Source organism: Pelophylax lessonae (assembly GCF_965119305.1).
Source record: "Pelophylax lessonae genome assembly, chromosome: 6".
NCBI lineage: Eukaryota > Metazoa > Chordata > Amphibia > Anura > Ranidae > Pelophylax > Pelophylax lessonae.
In genome coordinates this window covers 301,060,008-301,078,935 of record NC_138773.1, presented here as the reverse complement: position 1 = coordinate 301,078,935, position 18,928 = coordinate 301,060,008, and the positions used below count along the sequence as shown (strand labels likewise).

General features: G+C 46.0%; 1 protein-coding gene across 1 annotated transcript in view; it reads right to left on the bottom strand.

Moving 5' to 3' along the window:
• The window catches only part of SPEG (striated muscle enriched protein kinase), a 450,680-nt gene extending 431,844 nt beyond the window's left edge, over positions 1 to 18,836 (bottom strand). Inside the window, exon 1 of the mRNA XM_082262051.1 lies at positions 18,000 to 18,836. Within this exon, the coding sequence (XP_082118177.1) occupies positions 18,000 to 18,426 (427 nt within the window). The 5' untranslated portion in view covers positions 18,427 to 18,836. The remainder of the gene's footprint in view (positions 1 to 17,999) is intronic.
• Between the last annotated feature and the right edge of the window lie 92 nt (positions 18,837 to 18,928).

The following is an 18,928-nucleotide window of genomic DNA, read 5'->3' as shown; positions in this document are numbered from 1 at the left end:
TTTAATTTCATGATGTTCCTCTCTTTCATGAAAACTTCCATAAAAAGCCCTGCTCCCTAGAAGAGTATTGTCTATGCTGAGAGCTCTCCCACCACCTGTCCTTATAGCAGCACTATACCGCTTTTGAGCACCACAAACCAAAAACATTATTTAATTCATTTTTATGTAGCACTTTCCTAGGTAGATGCTAGTGAGAGAGTATAGTTTTGAGCTCTGTCTACTTACCAGAGGAGCTGCAGGAAAATCTATATTGTTCTCTGCCTACCAGAGAGCAGGATCTGTTAGTGAGGTCTGCTCATTGTGCTCAGTTTGCAATTCATTCAGTCTGGAGAGTGTTTCACATTGGTCCAATAGGGAGGCACGTTGGACAGTGGGAGGAAAACTGACGAATGGGTGCATAGGCTTTTGATACAGTCCTGATGATTGGCAGAGGGCAGGTCGCCTCAGTGCATGCTGGGATACTGTATAAAAGCCGGAAACGCATGAGCGGAGTCCCAGGGGGAGGGGGGTGGCTGCCTCCTCCTCTGTAGAGGTGCCATGCGGTCGCAGGAGGTCGTCCGGAGGACCAGAGGAGAAGATGAGAGGAGCTGAACCCAGAGGTCCAGGGAAGCTGACTGAGAGGGGAGACACTGGAGACCCTGTGGCTGCAGTATCATGAGTAGAGGAACTCGTGTCAAGGGGCCTGACCTGGGGTGGGCCACCCCTGCTCCTATTATAGTCAGTGAACGGGTGTCAGCAGAAAGAGAATGCTAGGGAGAGTATCCTAAAGATAAGATAAGATATTGTTCACCAAGTCGTCTTGAGAGAAAGCAAGAGACTAAACCCTATTCATCTAAAGTGGCAGGATGAATTAACAGCCTGGCTGTTCCATACCTACTACAAGTGAAGATAGAAGTCCACAGATATTGTGAATAGTTGAATTGGAGTATCCTACTATTCCCTTCTCCTATCCCAATTACAAAATAAACAACAACAAAAAAACAATACCCCTGGACTGTTTATTGAAGTGAAGAGCCAAGAGGAATGTAAGAATTGCATTTGCTTATAACCGTTTGTTGGTAACCAGGGGAGCCCGCAGAGTTAAAATTAAGCAGTTTCAATGGGGGCAGTGCTACATTTAATATTCAAAGAAAACTCCCCCATCCATCCATGTCTCCATGTCACTTTGAGAAACACACCCCCCTAGCATTTCTAGCTGCGGACATCTTGGTTAGGGGCAGATGATTCATGTAGCATTTACTTCCTGGAATCCATCTGCCCTTGGCCCAGGCACGCCGGCAGGAGGGTGAGCTTAGCTAAAAAAAAACCTCCTCCCATGAAGACTCATTGACATCATTTTGGCCGAGGCCTGAAAACCAGGAAGTAACTCAAGAAAAACTCAAGCAGAATAAAAAAATATTTAAAAATAGTCAATGTTGAATAAGAGAGTGAAGTTCCACTGTAATTTAGACATACGTTTGCTAAGATCCATGACAATAAGGAGGTTTCCCAAGGAGCCCCATTACAATTTTTCTATGGGGCCCCATGATCGGTAGTTACACTATCGTGCAGTATGTAGACCTGTGTACATTTTATTCTTGGGGAAATTATTTCCTTCAAAACAAAGAAAAGCTTTGTGTTTGTGAAAGATTTACTAATTATGCATAAAAAAGTTTGGCCCCATTTAGTATTCCGTAGCCTACACACTGCCTTCCCACACATATGCTACAACGCAAATGCGCTACACAGATTTTGTCTCAGCACTGCCAATTTGATGAAAATACTTACATGTAATAAACAGGGGGCAAACATCTGATGCAAAAACTCAGATCTACCAAACAGAGAGAAAATGCAATCAACAGGGTCTGCATCATTCCATGAAGTGGGGCTGCAGATTACAGACTTGGGGTATTGTAAGTATACACCTGATCTGTACTGTAGAGCCTTCAGAGCAAAGGTTCCTCCAGAGGTTGCAAGGGGTTCTTTGAGTGATCGGCAACTTCTGGTTCTCAGATACAATACCACTGACACCTATGAGGTCAGGGGCGTAACTACAGGGGTTGCACGGGTTTGCAATTGCAACTGGGTCCCATGCTCCAGGGGGCCTGTGCGGCTCCCCTGTACACCTGGATAGGAGGGGCGGCGGGGGCAGCATGTAGAGGAATCACTGTCTGTCCTCCTTTTTTCTCCTGTATCTGCAGGAGGAAAATGGAGGAGATTGGTTCCTCTGTATGCTGCCCCCGCCACTCCTCCTATCCAGTTCCCTAGTGTTCTGCAGTCTCTGGGCCCCTGTGTGCTCCCCTGGTTCCCCCCCCCCCCCCACGTTGCTCCCTCCCTTCTCCTGCCGGCTGCTGCAGGGGATGTGTCACAATAGAGAACCAGGAAGGGGTTGGTAAATATGTAATTTACCAGCAACTTCATTTTCTGAATGGACAGAGTCATAGTCATTGTAAAAAAAAAATAAAACAAAATAATAAAAAAAAACATTAAAATACCAAGAGATAAAAACGACTGACACCAGTGGGTGAATTTCCAGGATCGCAAAGGTCACACTTGCGACCGGGCCCTGGCATTCCACCACCGTGGTGAGGCCCCAAGATGGCAGGAAGGGGGCCCACTGCACAACTTGTGAAAGGGTTCCGCTGTGTGACCGTAATAAAGGGCCTCAGGATCAGTGGAAAGAGCCCCAGGCTTGAAGGGAAAGGCCATGGCCAGGGGTCCGGAGGGCCCTTCATGGTTTCTTGCACTGGGGCCCTGAAGGTTCTAGTTACGCCTCTGTATGAGGTGTCATACGATTGGAAGCCAGATCCACCAGTTCCCAATTATACAGAGTGACCAGAAGCTGTCAGTAAGGGTGCTGTCACAGTACTGAGGTGCTGAATGCGCAAACTCCCAGCACAAAAGAGTGGATACCAGTGTTCTACTGGAAACTCCAACTTGCTGAGATCTCCAACGACGTTACTTCCGGTGAGTGTACACCAGGAATAATTGGAGATCTCGACCACTTGGTGTTTTCACACAACACCGGCAGCCTTTACACTACGGTAAATGCTATAATTAGTGCAGATTGTTAGTCCGCCCCCTAGTAATCAAAAACATGGCTGCCTCCACGGCGGTAACAACTAGTGGGCGGACTAACAATCTGCACTAATTATAGCATCTACCGTAGTGTAAAGGCTGACAGTGTTGTGTGAACACACCAAGTGGTCGAAATCTCTAATTATTCCTGGTGTACACTCACTGGAAGTAACGTCCTTGGAGAATTTGGCAAGTTGGAGATTTTGGCAGGACACCGGCTGTACACGCATATGTGATAGCCTGTCATTAAAGTGGAATCGTCCCAATACTTTTGGTAATATAGTGTATGTAAATCCAGCCTAAAAAACTGTGGCTCCCCTTTATTATGTTATCCGATGTTCTGGTTACTCCAGTGAAAACTTATGTGACTCAACACATTACAAAAATAAAGTTAATTTATTATTTATGGCTCGGCCTCCTGCGTATCACATAGGGGGGTAAATATGCATTGAATAGCATTCTGCAGTGTCACTGCCGCTGAGAATCCGCAGTGATGTTTTCTTGCTCTCTTTTCATGTGACAAGGCGACCCTTCTTCACTTTCTTTCGTCTGCAGCTGCCTCAGTATACACAGAATGGTTGGTATAGTTTATCCCAGGCAGTCACTGACTTGACATGCGTGGTTTTGTTAGGGCCAGTATACACCAGTATGGTGGATTCTGTGCCTATTTCCGGCACACTGCCTTTGCGTTCTGCTGCAGGTGCCAATACATTGTTAACAGCACCTCGAACACAGATCACAAATGCAGTGCGTTTGCAGGCACCAGATGGCATGGTATGCAGTACCATGCGATTTGGGGTGGCAAATTTTTCTGTTTGAATAGTATTTATTATTTTTTGATAACATGCAAAAGTTCCACGGTGCAGCAAATTTTTCAAAAATAATGCATGCATCATACCGCGTTCCTGTGCAACTCTGGTGGAAATGTAGGAGGTCAGCCCCTTGAATGACTAACTCCATTACACTGTACTTCTATTGAGAAATTCCCACAGACTGTCATGCATCTTTCAGCCACAAGATGTCACTGTTGTTGCTTTAGGTGAAGAGAGGAGGAAGTAGCAAGTTCTAGGAAGGGTGTGGTGTTCGTCTCTCTATGGCTGTGCTGAGCTGAGAAAAGGGACTGCATGCTGTGGCCTTGAGAGGGCATATAGACTGTATAATCCTGGGATAGAGCAACAGGATCTTGCCAGAGGAGACAGAGCTGAACTGTGATACTACGGACAGCAGCTGAGAACCAGAGGAAGAGAGGAGAGAACATCCCAGAGCACCTTAAGCAAGTTACAGAGCAAGGGGCCAGACTGCAGTGACCTCCAAGTGACAGAACAAGATAAACTACTTGCAAAGAAACCCAGACCAGTGCATAAGAGACTGCAGCTACAGACAGCAAGGGACAGATCCAGAGACCTGACTACATCCACCATCACAGAGACTGAGATAAAGCAGCTGTACCTACAGAACTGTGAGTGTGCACCGGTGCTAACCTGTGGCAGGGCATAGAGCAGGTTTCTGTAGACAGAGCGTTTCAGCAACGTGTCCCGGTTAGCGGGAATCAGATAGGATCATATAGCAGAGTAGCCTGTATTTCTGTGTGTGCGTTGGCGGGAGCGCCATTTTATGTATCACGTTGCAGTTAACTTTGCTGTAAACCTATGTAATCTGTTATTACTGTTAACATCATTCTCCGGCCATTATACTCTGTTGGTTAATAAAGCCGGTATCTGCTTCAGCCTCATTGTCTGCTGTACCGTACTTGAATTCTGCATTGCGGTTCCCCTACTCCTCTGACCGCTACAGAAACATCCCCTTACCAATCATGGATACACTCAATACCATTGAAATAAGGAAAACACAAAATTTCGTATTGAATTCTTTAGTTAAATTCTCATATCTGAACGCTTAACTGCTTCCGGACCGCCCGCCGCAGTTATACTCCCTCCTGCGTGAACTGACGTAGGTATATGTCGGTTACGCGCCTGCAGCTAGGGAGCGAGCGCGCGCCACCAGCAGCGCGCTCCCGCCCCCAATCGTCACCGGGGACTCCGATGCAGGGGGCAGGCGACTCCGATTGCCGCCTGACACTCGCAATAGCTCCCCACTAAGAGAGAAGGACGGGCAGCTGTTGTAAACACAGCTGACCGTTCTTCTCTCTGGAATGATCAGAGTGCCTGTGATCCTTCTATATAGGATCACAGGTCTCTGTGATCATTTCACAAGCCCCGCCCACTTACAGTTAGAAACACGCCCCTAGGTACACATTTAACCCCTTAATCACTTACTGTGTTAACCCCTTCCCTGCCAGTGTCATTATTACAGTGACAGTGCATATTTTTAGCACTGATTACTGTAGTACTGTCACTGGTACCCCCAAAGTGTCAAAAATGTCAGTTAGGGGTCCGATCTGTACGCCACAGTGTCACAGTCCCGCAAAAAATCGCAGATTGTTGCCATTACTAGTAAAAAAAAAAACAATAAAAATGGCATAAATCATATCCGTAGTTAGTAGACGCGATAACGTTCGCGCAAACCAATCAAAATACGCTTATTGTGATTTTTTTTTACCAAAAATATGTAGCAGAAAACAAATTGGCCTAAAATGTTAAAAAATTGTAATTTTTTATTTTTTGGGGGGAATGTTATATAGCAGAATGTGAAAAATATTGTTGTTTTTTTTTCAGATTTATCGCTCTTTTTTTGGTTTAGCACAAAAAATAAAAATCGCACAGGTGATCAAATACCACCAAAAGAAAGCTCTATTTGTGGGAAAAAAAGGACATCAATTTCATTTTGGTACAGCATTGCATGACCGCGCAATTGTCCGTTAAAGTAACACAGTACCAAATCGCAAAATATGGCCTGGTCATTAAGGGGGCAAATCCTTCCGGTCCAGAAGTGGTTAATAACGATAGTGCATTTAGGGCCCATTCAAACCTGTGAGTTGCGGTAATGCGCTTTAACTATTACAGTCAGGGCCGCTAATAAGGCAGTACAGTCAGCTCTCCTGTACTGGGACCGATCAGTTCAAAAGGGGAGCCCAGGCACCTGCTGAGCAGAAGAACCTGCTGTACTATCTTATTCCAGACATTGCTCCTCCGACAACGATCCCCCTCCCTGTTCTGCCAGCTTCTGATCCCCCCCCCCCGTGTGCCACCCTTTCACTGTGCCCCCCCTGCAGCACTGCAGGCTCTCCTGTCCTATAGAAATAATAACAAATTGTAAAAAAAAATATCAATTAAACATTGTAATAAATTGATTTAAAAAAATTGTAAAATAAAATAATTGTAAAAGTTTTTAACATTTAAAAAAAAATTATAATTTTATTTAAAAAATGTTAAAAACGTTTACAATTATTTTATTTTACAATTTTTTTAAATTAATTCATTACAATGTTTAATTGATATTTTTTTTTTACAATTTGTTATTATTTCTATAGGACAGGAGAGCCTGCAGTACTGCAGGGGGGGGGGGGGGCACAATGAAAAAACAATTAAAAAGGGCTCATTCACACAGTTTCTCTGTTCTGTTTGTTTCCGCTAATAATGATTTTAGTGTATTTTTAGTAAAAACATATTGTCTTGATATACTCAGATGGGGGGGTTGTCCCTGCCAGTTAGGCTGTACGGAGCCCCGTGATTTCTAACAGCAGCTCTGTCAGTCACTTCCTGCCGGGGTGGGCCCTGTCAGGTGGGCTGTTTGGGGCCCTGTGATTTCTAACAGATGCATTTGCATTGAGATTGCATTGCATTGGAATGGCATTACCCATTGACTTGCAATGGAATGGCATTACCCATTGACTTGCATTGGAATGGCATTACCCATTGACTTGCAATGGAATGGCATTACCCATTGACTTGCATTGTAATGGCATTACCCATTGACTAGCAATGGAAGGGCATTACCCATTGCCTTGCATTGGAATGGCATTACCCATTGACTCACAATGGAAGGGCATTAACCATTGACTTGCATTGGAATGGCATTACCCATTGACTTGCAATGGAATGGCATTACCCATTGACTTGCAATGGAATGGCATTACCCATTGACTTGCATTGGAATGGTATTACCCATTGACTTGCAATGGAATGGCATTACCCATTGACTTGCATTGGAATGGCATTACCCATTGACTTGCATTGGAATGGCATTACCCATTGACTCGCAATGGAAGGGCATTACCCATTGACTTGCATTGGAATGGCATTACCCATTGACTTGCACTAAAAAAACAGACTGATTGGAAAGCCTGTGTGAAAGGGCACTTAGGCTTCAATTGCACGACTCCTGAAAATGCTAGTTGCTTTGCTAACATGCCGATCCTTTAGCTTCAGAACTGTATTAGGAATTTACTCAAAAGAGGAATGCAGGTTAGGTATCCCAACTGCATACTTGGTCTAAATAGTACTGAAGAGAAAGGATTAGGCTGACAGCCAAGTAACTAGCATTTTCAGAGAGAGGTCAGTGGTGGAAACTCCTTACAGTATTTATCTCAGGAGTAAGAATTGAATGAATATAACAACACACATGACATTGCAGGCCTTTGGTAGAGAATTGCACCTTTCCCTATAAATGCTGATCATTTCATGGAATATAGACTGACCAGGCTGAACAATGCGCAGAAAATGTCTTTGTATGGCTCAGACATCAGCCAGGCTGAGTGCTTCCCATTAGTATTTCACACAACCTTCCCATCGTCTGCTGAGATTAGATTCATTAACTGAGCTAACACTGCGATGGACAGGGAGCCGTTCCGGTGACACGGGAATGACATTGCAAGGGTAAACACACATTAAAATGGCTGCAGACGGCTCCGAATGTGACCCATCACACCGGAGAACAACACTGGCAGGCTCGGGGGTCATTCACAAATTAAAGATACATTTCCATGTATTCTCTAATGACACCACAAGAGTATATAGAACCTGGTAATCATTTATCTCAGATCCTCAAGCTGGGATAATAATCGTTTTTAACCAAAGGAACAGAATTTTGTTTTATTATTAATATTGTTACAGACATTTAGAGTATATAAAGCAATCAATTTACGCAGCAATTTACGTAGTGTACATTCACGCTAGACCCTGCCCTTAAAGGGACATTGTAAACAATATTGTTAGAAAAGAATCCACCCAAATCCACTATTTAATGGTCCTGCAATCTATTTTTCATGAAATAACTACTGTGTTCTTCTGCCTCTTCGTGAGGTCCTCTGTGAGCCCCCAAACCTCTCCTTTTTCCTTGTTTTTTTAGAACACAGGTGTCAAACACAAGGCCCAGGGGCTGAATCCGTGCCTTCAGGCCATTTCATGTGGCCCTCACCCTGTGGCGGCTGGTGCACTGGGGGCTTCCAATGGGGTTTATTCTTTTCTTTTTTGAAGCACGTGATTAGAGCCAGAGGCTTTAATAGGCTACAAAAAAGGGTGGGCTCGGGGCGGAGAGCACTGCGTCCTGAGCCCACCCAGTTGTGTGATAATAGCGAATGAATATTCCCTATTGCCACACTGATTCTCCTCCTGGCCAATCAGGTCCTGAGACCCGTTTCCCAATTGGCTGAAAGGAAAAGCCATGCTATTGGCCAAGGAGCGGAGGAGGAGGAGGGAGGAAACTGAGGGGGAAGCCACTGCTGCCTGCCCAGGGTGAGTGAGCCGGCGACCGGGGGGGGCAGTGCGGGCTGGAGCTGGTGGGAGACCGGCGGGCTGGAGCTGGTGGGGGACAGTGCGGGCTGGAGCTGGTGGGGGACAGTGCGGGCTGGAGCTGGTGGGGGACCGGCGACCGGGGGGGGGGGCGGTGCATCCCGATAAAAAGCCCTCTGTGCGTGTAGCAGCCCTCCCAGCACTCCCTAATACTTTCCTGAGTCCCATCCCTGTCCAGCGATGTCCATGAGTCCCTCAGCCATCTGGGACTCTCCCTCCTGATTGGCTGAGACACAGCAGCAGCACCATTTGCTGTCAATCAAAGTAATTTAGCCAATCAGGAGAGAGAGGGGGCGGGGCAGAACCACAGCTCCATGTCTGAATGGACACACGGAGCTGCAGCTCAGCTCGGGTGCCCCCATAGCAGACTTCTTTCTGTGGGGGTACTCAACAGGAGGGAGGGGCTAGGAGCAGCGTAGAGGGACCCGAGAAGAGAAGGATCCAGGCTGCCCTGTGTAAAACCAACTGTACAGAGGAGTTGGGTATACCATGTTTGTTATTTAAAAAAAAAAAGGGACTTTACAATCACTTTAAGGAGCTCACAATCTAAGATTCCTATCACACATAAATACCTATACTAGGGTCAATTTACTTACCAACAATGTCTTTGGAATGCAGGAGGAAACCCATACAAGGCCACGGAAAACAGACTAAGTCCATGCAGGTAGTGTCCTGGCCAGGACTTAAACTAAGGATCCCAGTTCTATAAGATTGTCCTTTAGGTCTAATCTAACCAAACAGCCAAGATTCCATTGCCTATTGACCTGTATTGAGATTGCATTGCCCATTGACCTACTGTATACTGAGACTGCATTGCTTATTGACTTATACTGAGACTGCATTGCTCATTGACTTTCACTGAGAATGCATTGCCCATTGACTTTCACTGAGAATGCATTGCCCATTGACTGGCACTGAGAATGCATTGCCCATTGACTTTCACTGAGAATGCATTGCCCATTGACTTTCACTGAGAATGCATTGCCCATTGACTGCCACTGAGAATGCATTGCCCATTGACTTGCACTGAGAATGCATTGCCCATTGAATTGCACTGAGAATGCATTGCCCATTGACTGGCACTGAGATTCCATTGCCCATTGACATGCATTAAGATTTCACTGCCTATTGATTTGTATTGAGCTTGCATTGCCCATTGACTTGCACTGAGATTGCATTGCCCTTAGACTGGCATGGGAATTGCACTTTGGAGTGCGGGAAGAAACCCATACAAGGCCACAGAAAACATACCATCTCAATGCATATAGAGTCCAGGCCAGGACTCAATCCAAGGACCCCAGGTCTGGGAGGTTGTCCTATAAATGTATCCCAACCAACCCCCCCCCCCCCTACACACACACACTCCATTCATATGACTGCTTGTGGCTTTTATCATCTTCACAAACACTATACAGGTCCAGGACCCCTAAAATCCAGCGACCCTTATAAACAAATCTTTTTTTTTTTTTGGAGAAAAAGTCTAAATCCAACCTACCACAGTTTTAGATTCTGGTTTTTCAAAGTGGTGGGTGGCCTCTCTCTCCTTGTGTGTACCAGGAGATAGGTGTTGTAAAACTAAACTGTTTACATTGTTTAATATTTCTCTGCTATCTGTTATTCTATAGAAGGTGGTGTGATGCTTTAACCACTTGCCGACTGCTCACATTATATTTACTGCGGCAGTCGGCCCCGGCCAGGCAGAGTGACGTAGGTCTACGTCGCTCGCCTGTCACTCCTTCTAGAGCCAATAGCGGGCGAACGCGCGCCCGCCTCGGCTCGTTCACGGAGGAGTGCGGGAGTGTGATTGGCGGACCCGATGTCCACCGGTCACACTACGATCGCCGGTACAGCGGGAGAAAGACAGAGCGGCTTATGTAAACAAGCCGCCTGTCAGTTCTCCCTGTGTAAAAATGAAGATCAGACGGTTCTACTATGTAGAACCGTTGATCTTTGTTTTTACACCAATAGCAGTGTCCCACTACAGTTAGAAGCACGCCCCTAGGACACACTTAACCCCTCCCTGTCCAATACAGTTAACCCCTTCCCTGCCAGTGTAATTTTTGCAGTAACAGTGCATATATATAGCACTGATTACTGCAGTAATGTCACTGGTACCCCCAAAAGTGTAAAAAATGTCAGTCAAGGGTCCGATCTGTCCGCCGCAATGTCGCAGTACCGCAAAAAAAAATCGCAGATCGCCGCCATTACTCGTTAGAAAAAAAAACACCAAAAATGACAAAAATCTTTCCCTTTGTTAGTAAACGCGATAACTTTTGTGCAAACCAATCAAAATACGCTTTTTGCGATTTTTTTTTTTACCAAACATAGGTAGCGTAAAACAAATTGGCCGAAAATGTTAAAAAATTTTGATTTTTACATTTTTTTTGGGGGGGGGAATTTCATATAAAAAAAGGTGAAAAATATTGTTATTTTTGCAAAAATTACGCTCTTTTTTTGTTTATAGCGCGTGATCAAAAAATTGCACAGGTGATCAAATACCACCAAAAGAAAGCTCTGTTTGTGGGAAAAAAAGGACGTGAAATTCGTTTAGGTACAGCGTCGCACGACCGCGCAATTGTCCGTTAAAGTCACGCAGTAAAAAATCACAAAAAAACCCCTGGTCTTTTAGCAGGAAAATCCTCCGGTGGTAAAGTGGTTAACAAAACTTCACAACTTCTTCCCAGCAGGATTTTGCAGTTTGGAATATAAACTGAATTCTGTGACATTAAACAAAGACATTTTATAAGAGAAATCAATATTTCAGAGAATGCAGACGGCGTTCAGTAGGAACACGTGGCGTCACTAAATAGGATTATTATATCTGACATGGGAGAAAATGAAAAATCAACAACGTGTCTGTTGGTGAGGTTTGATATTTTTGGACGCGAGTGAATTATGATATCTATTTGCAATAATAGGCACACTCTGGCCAGTTAGCCCCCGTTCACACTGGGACGACCTGTCAGGCGACCTGGTCGCCTGACAGGTCGCCGTAGGTCGCCTGGCATAGAGAAGCTGTGGACCCGTTCTAATAGGAGCGACACGAAAAAGGGTCCGGAGTTTCTTTGGGGCGACCTGGAGCGACCTGCATTGACTTCAATGTTATGAAGTCCGTGCCGGCCGCCTTGAGGTCACGGTGCGAGCAGCGCGCCGCGACCTGTGAGGTCGCCCCGGAAGGTCGGATCGCCCCAATGTGAACGGGGCCTTATACAGCTATGGCCAAAAGTTTTGAGAATGACACAAATATTAATTTTCACAAAGTCTGCTGCTTCAGTGTTTTTAGATCTTTTTGTCAGATGTTACTATGGTAGACTGAAGGCTCTCTAGGCCTTTACATTGGGGTAATCACTGATATGACACCAATGTAGGACCCCCAAGTAGGTTGATGTTTTTTCACATTGTCAGTCCACCTGTCAAACAAGTGATTGTTATAGGAAATTATCAAAAAAAAAAAAAAAAATAGGAAAGCTATACTGAGAGAACTATTACTGACCTATTACTGACCCACCTCTGAAAATCCTAAACTCCTGGCTGTTGTTCTGTGCCTTTGGCTTTAAAACTTCCAAAGTCACTGGCCATTTTCGATTTCATGGACTGCCATCCTGTTCAGAGTTAGTGGCTCAGAAAGTACTCAAAATATAGACCATTAGGCAGTTATCATTTGCAGAAAGAAATCAGTAATAGCAGCATACATATTTTTCCCACTAGGGTCAACTTTAAAGACCTTTACACTGCTCAGCCACTCCCTCCTCTATTATTGAAGCTACCAAAAAGCTTTGGTGTCAGAGTTTAAAGACAATAGTGATGTCACCCAGTCTGTCATGTCACACTGCCCATGGCCAGAGATCGGCCATAAGGCCCAAACAATGCATCATAGATGGTCCATACTAGGGATCGACCGATTATCGGCAAATCTGATATAGCGAGGGCCAATATGCACTTTCCCCAATATATCGGAATTGGGCTCGAAGGTGACCGATATTGCCAATATTTCGGGAAAGTGCTTGTACCGGAGTGATGCCTGCAGCTAGAGGCATCACCCCGGTACCGGCGTCCATAGCTGAGGGTCCCCTGTCTTGTAATGACAACTAATGCGGCTGAGAAGCCGCTCGGCTGTCATTACAAGGAGTGAGAGGGGACGTCCCCCCCCTCCCGCCGCCTTCCGTGGCTTGCCCGGTTCTCCCGTCCCACCGGGAGACCCGGGCAACCAGCCTGCAAGGCCGCCAAAGACCCGATCAAAGCCGCATTCGGCTCTGATCGGGTCTCCATGCAAAAATCTGGAAGTGATGTCATGACATCACTTCCGGGTACTGGCGCCAGATTAAAAAAATTGACAGCATTCAAAACAGCCAAACTTAGCATTTTGAATGCTTTTAAGTGCAGAGGAGGGGTTTGGGGTCTTTTACCGATACCAATATGCATTGGTAAAAATATCGGTATCGGTTTCGGCAACGAAAAACCGATATCGGTCGATCACTAGTCCATACACCACTGGAGGAGCACCTTAAATATGGACCATCTATAGCAGTGGCCTCCAAACTGCAGCCCTGGGGCTGGAGATGTTACCATTTGCTTGCCTTTATCAGGCCCTTGAGGCATTAATCCTGCCACTAACACCAACAATGGAGCACTATTGCTTCCACTGTCCCCCTAATACCAAAGATCAGACATTGTTTACTGCCACTGAGCACAGTCCAGCCCCCCTAAAGTCTGAAGGACAGTAAACTGGCCCTTTCTTTAGAAAGTTTGTTGACCCCTGTTTTATAGGAATGAATGTTTGCATTGTATGCCCAAATGCATATGATCATGAGCCGTTTCAGCTTCCTATATGATCACTCCTGTACAGTCCCAACCAGAGGCGTAACTAGAACCTTCAGGGCCCCGGTGCAAGAAACCATGAAGGGCCCCCCCGGACCCCTGGCCGAGGGCCCTTCCCTTCAAGCCCCGGGCTCTTCCCACTGATCCTGGGGCCCTTTACTCCGCTTGCGGGGCCCTTTATTGCGGTCCCACAGCGGGTCCCTTTCGCAAGTTTTACAGTGGGCCCCCTTCCTGCTATCTTGGGGCCTCCCCACGGTGGTGGAATGCCAGGGCCGGGTTGCAAGTGTGACCTTTGCGATCCTGGAAGTTCACCCACTGGTGTCAGTAGTTTTTATTTTTTGGTATTTTAATTGTATTATTTTTTATCATTTTATTTTATTTTTTTACAATGTCACTGACTATGACTCTGTCCATTTAGAGAAGCAAGGAGCTGGTAAATTACATATTTACCGACCCCTTCCTGGTTCTCTATTGTTACACATCCCCTGCAGCAGCTGGCAGGAAAGGGGAGGGATCACAGTGGGGGGGGGGACCAGGGGAGCACACAGGGGCCCAGAGACAGCAGAACACAAGTGAACTGGATAGGAGGAGTGGTGGGGGTAGCATACAGAGGATCCAATCTCCTCCATTTTCTTTCTGCAGCTACAGGAGGAAAAAGGAGGACAGTGATTTCTCTACATGCTGCCCCCGCCTCCCCTCCTATCCAATTCTGGGCCCCCTGGAGCATTGGGCCCGGTTGCAATCGCAACCCCTGCAACCCCTGTAGTTACGCCCCTGGTCCCAACCCAAGGGTGACGATACACATTAAAAAACCTATTTTGACTTGCAAACAGTGCAAAATAACCAATAAAAATCGTATGTGAACACAAAGTGCATTTTCAAAGCATTTTTAAATGATAATTTGTAATGCTCGTATCTATATAGCCTATATGTGACATGCAAATGCCTGCACAATCATTGAGACAGACCTTAGAGTTACGACTGATACTCCAGGGCAACCTTTCTCAACAGGGGTTCTGTGGAACCCTAAGGTTCCTCCATAGATTGTTAGGGGTTCCTTGAGCAATAAGCTGTTTCTGACTCTCACATGACTATCCACTGACAACAATGATCTTTTTAGCTATCTGTAATAGGGGCCTCTTCCCAATGACCACAAGTGGAAATAACATTCTTCCCAGTGACTATCCCACTAATGTACTGTGAGCTGTAGATAGTAATTATTGGTAGGGGTTTCCTGAGATCGGAAAGTTATTTTGAGGGTTCCTTCACGTTAAGTGTCCATTCACACTACCGCGACTTGTCAGGCGACTTGTCAGCCTGACAAGTCGCGGTCTGTCGCGGTCCATGCAGTGCTACAGGACCCATTCTAATAGGAGCGACACAAGTCGCTCCGACTTAGAAAAGGGGTCCTGTACTACTTCGGGGCGACCTCGGAGCGGCTTGCATAGACATTCATTATATGAAGTCCGTGCAAGTCGCGCCAAAGTCGCGGTGCACGGGACTTCACGGGTCGCCCCCGAAGTAGGAGCGACCTAGTGTGAACCGGCACTAAAAAGGTTGAGAATGGCTGCCCTCGAGGTATAGAAGTGAAAACAATAATTTGCTTGTGTACATTGAATCCATCCCCCATTCGCTGGTCAGTTTCGGTATGTTAAGCTGGCCATAAAGGGTTCAAATCTCAGGCGGTTTAGCAGGCATTGGCTGAAATTCGATCTATGTATGGGCAGGCTTAATGTATCCAAGTTGATCCATCGATCAACTTGGGCACAACCAGCCTGTCGGATTTTACATGCGATTATTGCTAGTGGCCGCCGCCAGGAAGTCAGTCCGTCTATGGCCGGTTTTACTTTCAGAAAAATAACATTTATAAGATCCGATCCATCTGGAAATAGAGTAATTGTTACATAAGCAGAGCAGTTCTGAATGATGTGGTAGTCGTTGCTGAACGGTCTGCCAGTGCATGGCCAGGAATCAGCTTTAACAACGTTATGTTTGGAAGGAAGATGCCAGGTGTTATCCTGGTTAGAACTATTTTTAGTCTCAGGCTCTATCCCTCTAAAGCTGCCCTCTGCTCCTTCAAACATTAGGCTCTGCTAAAGCAAAAGGGGGGGGGGGGTTGTTTATTCAGGATAATTTTAAACTGATATAATGGCACTCCACCCAAAAGTGATATTTTATGTTCTCAATAGATACCGAAGAGTTGATAGTTTTTTTGTATTTTCCATGGACCTTCCCGATCCTGCTGTTGTAGAGCTTGTCCCTTACATCCTGTTGCGTTATTCATAATAGCATAAAGAGAGTGTTCTTCATCTTCATTTCTCCATTTTCCCCTTTTGCTGTTGCTGCTACAAGATCTTGCTCTCCATGGATAATCCAACAAGTGGAGGCAGACTTCCTCGTCTGCTGCAGGAGTAAAGCCCCGTACACACGATCAGATTATCGAACGATCTCTCGTCTGTTTTTTGTTGCATGCTAGTCTCATGTCGAGGTTATTTTCATACGAATTTTCCCATACGACAGAATTAAACTTCAGAAGTGATGTCATGTGTTGGATTGTTTTGTATGTGTTCTTTCATCTCTGAGCATGCCTAGTCTTGCTCACAAGATTTATTTCCGTTGAAAACCGTACTAATTAAACAAAAATCAGACGTTGTGTTGACGTACGATAAAAATGTTATAGCCTGCATATCCAGTTTTTGTCGTCCGTCCGAAAATCCGTAATCGGCTGTCGAAAGCAATATACTAACAATCTGAAAATCAGCAGATCGTTCGTCGGACGAAATTTCCCTTCCGTTTTTCGTATCGTGTGTACGGGCCTTTATACCTTGTTTCCACTGAGTGGTACGGTGCGGTTCGGTTCAGTACGGTACAGTTCGGAACGGTACACCTTGCGTTTCCACTGCCAATAGTACCCTTTCATGATAGGCGTGGTGTAGCCAGAAAGCTGTGATGGACGATTCTCTGTCAACCAATCAAAAACCGAAAATCCGCAGATCGTTTGTCGGACGAAATTTCCCTTCCGTTTTTCGTATCGTGTGTACGGGCCTTTATACCTCGTTTCCACTGAGTGGTACGGTACGGTGCGGTTCGGTTCAGTACGGTACAGTTCGGAACGGTACACCTTGCGTTTCCACTGCCAATAGTACCCTTTCATGATAGGCGTGGTGTAGCCGGAAAGCTGTGATGGACGATTCTCTGTCAACCAATCAAAAACCGAAAATCGGCAGATCGTTTGTCGGACGAAATTTCCCTTCCGATTTTCGTATCCTGTGTACGGGCCTTTATGCCTCGTTTCCACTGAGTGGTACGGTACGGTTCGGTTCAGTACGGTACGGTTCGGAACGGTACACCTTGCGTTTCCACTGCCAATAGTACCCTTTCATGATAGACGTGGTGTAACTGGAAAGCTGTGATGGACGATTCTCTGTCAACCAATCAAAGTTCTACAGAGTGTAGCTCCACCCTGTTGGTACGGTACTAAAGTGCTTGGTACCCCAACGAAAGGGTACCAAAAAAGTGGTACGGTTCGGAATTAGGGTACCATCCACAATGGAAACGGCAAAAATTGCGTTCCGTACCGAACCGAACCGTACCATAACACTCTCCATTAGTCTCCAAAGGTGGGGAGTCAAGCTGGAGTGTAGGCAGGGTAATCTTGCTGATTGCCGATAGAGTCCATAAGAGGTAAAAAGATAGTCAATGGCTCAAAGCACAAATATTTACAAAATTTTTAAAGGGTCGGTCCTCCCAAAACTGATATTTCAGTTATAGGCAGAATCAGGTACATTTGGTTCTCAAGACCTTCCTGCCTATGCTCTGGGCTCTGTTCCCTCCTACCTTGGGGTGTCCCTACTCCTCCTGTTGAATTCTTTATAGTATAAAATAAATTATAAATCCACCAAGGACAGCAGCACCCCCTAATAACTGCACCCGGGAAACCATTGCAGAGATCACGTCATCTAAGAATCCATAAGGTGATTCTTCAGTATCTACCAAAAACTGAAATATCAGCACAGGAGGTTGGACTTCTTAAATATCAGGCTTGAGCGAACTAAAACCTAAAAAAGGAGACCCATGCTTTGGCAGTTGCCTTTTCTGTACATGCATTTCAAAATCTACAAAATGGATTTAAAGAAATGTGCCTACATGGAGTTAAGAGCGATGATTTGCTTTGAGGACTGACATGGATAGTTGCTCTGTCTGGTATGTGCTGATGAAGCATATAGGAGCTATACGGAGGAAGAACACAAGTTATCAATCCAGCAAATGTCACTCACGGTATCAGTTGCGGGTTGCATCACCCCCGCATTGCACCGCTCGGTTTTCCTTTAGTTGTACTTGCCAATAAATTAATGAGGTACATAATAACGCTTATCTACATGGTACAATATATGAAGAATGCAACAAAGTATGGAATGACTGAATTGTTCTTACCTTCTAAATCGATGATGGCGAGCACAGCGCTGGTCACCGCTTCTCCCAGTGTGTTCTGCGCCACGCAAGTGTAAACCCCGGCATCCTCCATCTTGCTGTCCCTTATGCACAGCGTCCCGTATCCCTCTGCTCTGGGGTCAAGGGGCTCTTTGTTTTTGTACCAGCTCAGCGTTGGCACTGGGTTTCCTGACACTGCCACCTTTAGACGGATGTCACAGCCTGTGCCAATGGCAGCGTTCTTAAGCTTGCGCACAAACTGAGGTGGGCAGGGCTGCGGCTGGTCTTGCTCCGGTGTGATTTTTTGGCGTTTGGGGAGAACACTAGGGCTTGGAGGAGCTCCAAGGATCCTGGTATGGGTTTGTGTCTGGAGGCCGGAAGCCCCATTCTCATTGGCACTTAAGTTCATCATCACTTGGGCACGGTGCATGGCAAATGTCAACGCAGGATCTTATTCCAGGCTAAAGGGTTAATTAATTATAAAGCAGAATCCAAGCAAGTCCAGGAGCCCCGAGTGTCCCGAATGTAGATGGAAATGTTTCAACTGGTTGTGTATTTCTAAAGGTGATGGCAGCGAGGGCATACACCAGGGTGCAATAGAGAGAGAGAGATGAAGAAGGGGGCACCAGCCCAAGGGTGGCAGGAGAGACAGCCAAATTTCTTACAAATGCACCTCCAAACTCTTGACAAGGACAGGTCCCCTTGTATCCATGCACTTGTCCTTCGAGGTAAGGCCTGGGATGGTGGGAGGCCTTGGGCTTGCCCCTAGGTCTGAGCCCCCTCTACGTCTCCCTCTTCTCTTCAGTCTGTGCTGCAAAAGAGACCCTTTAGACCTGCTGAACACTGAAGTTGGCCCCCAACCGTCCTGTCACCCATCCCTCCTCCTTCTTTTCCCTACCATTCCAAAAGTGGCACGGACAGCTGCCTCCCCT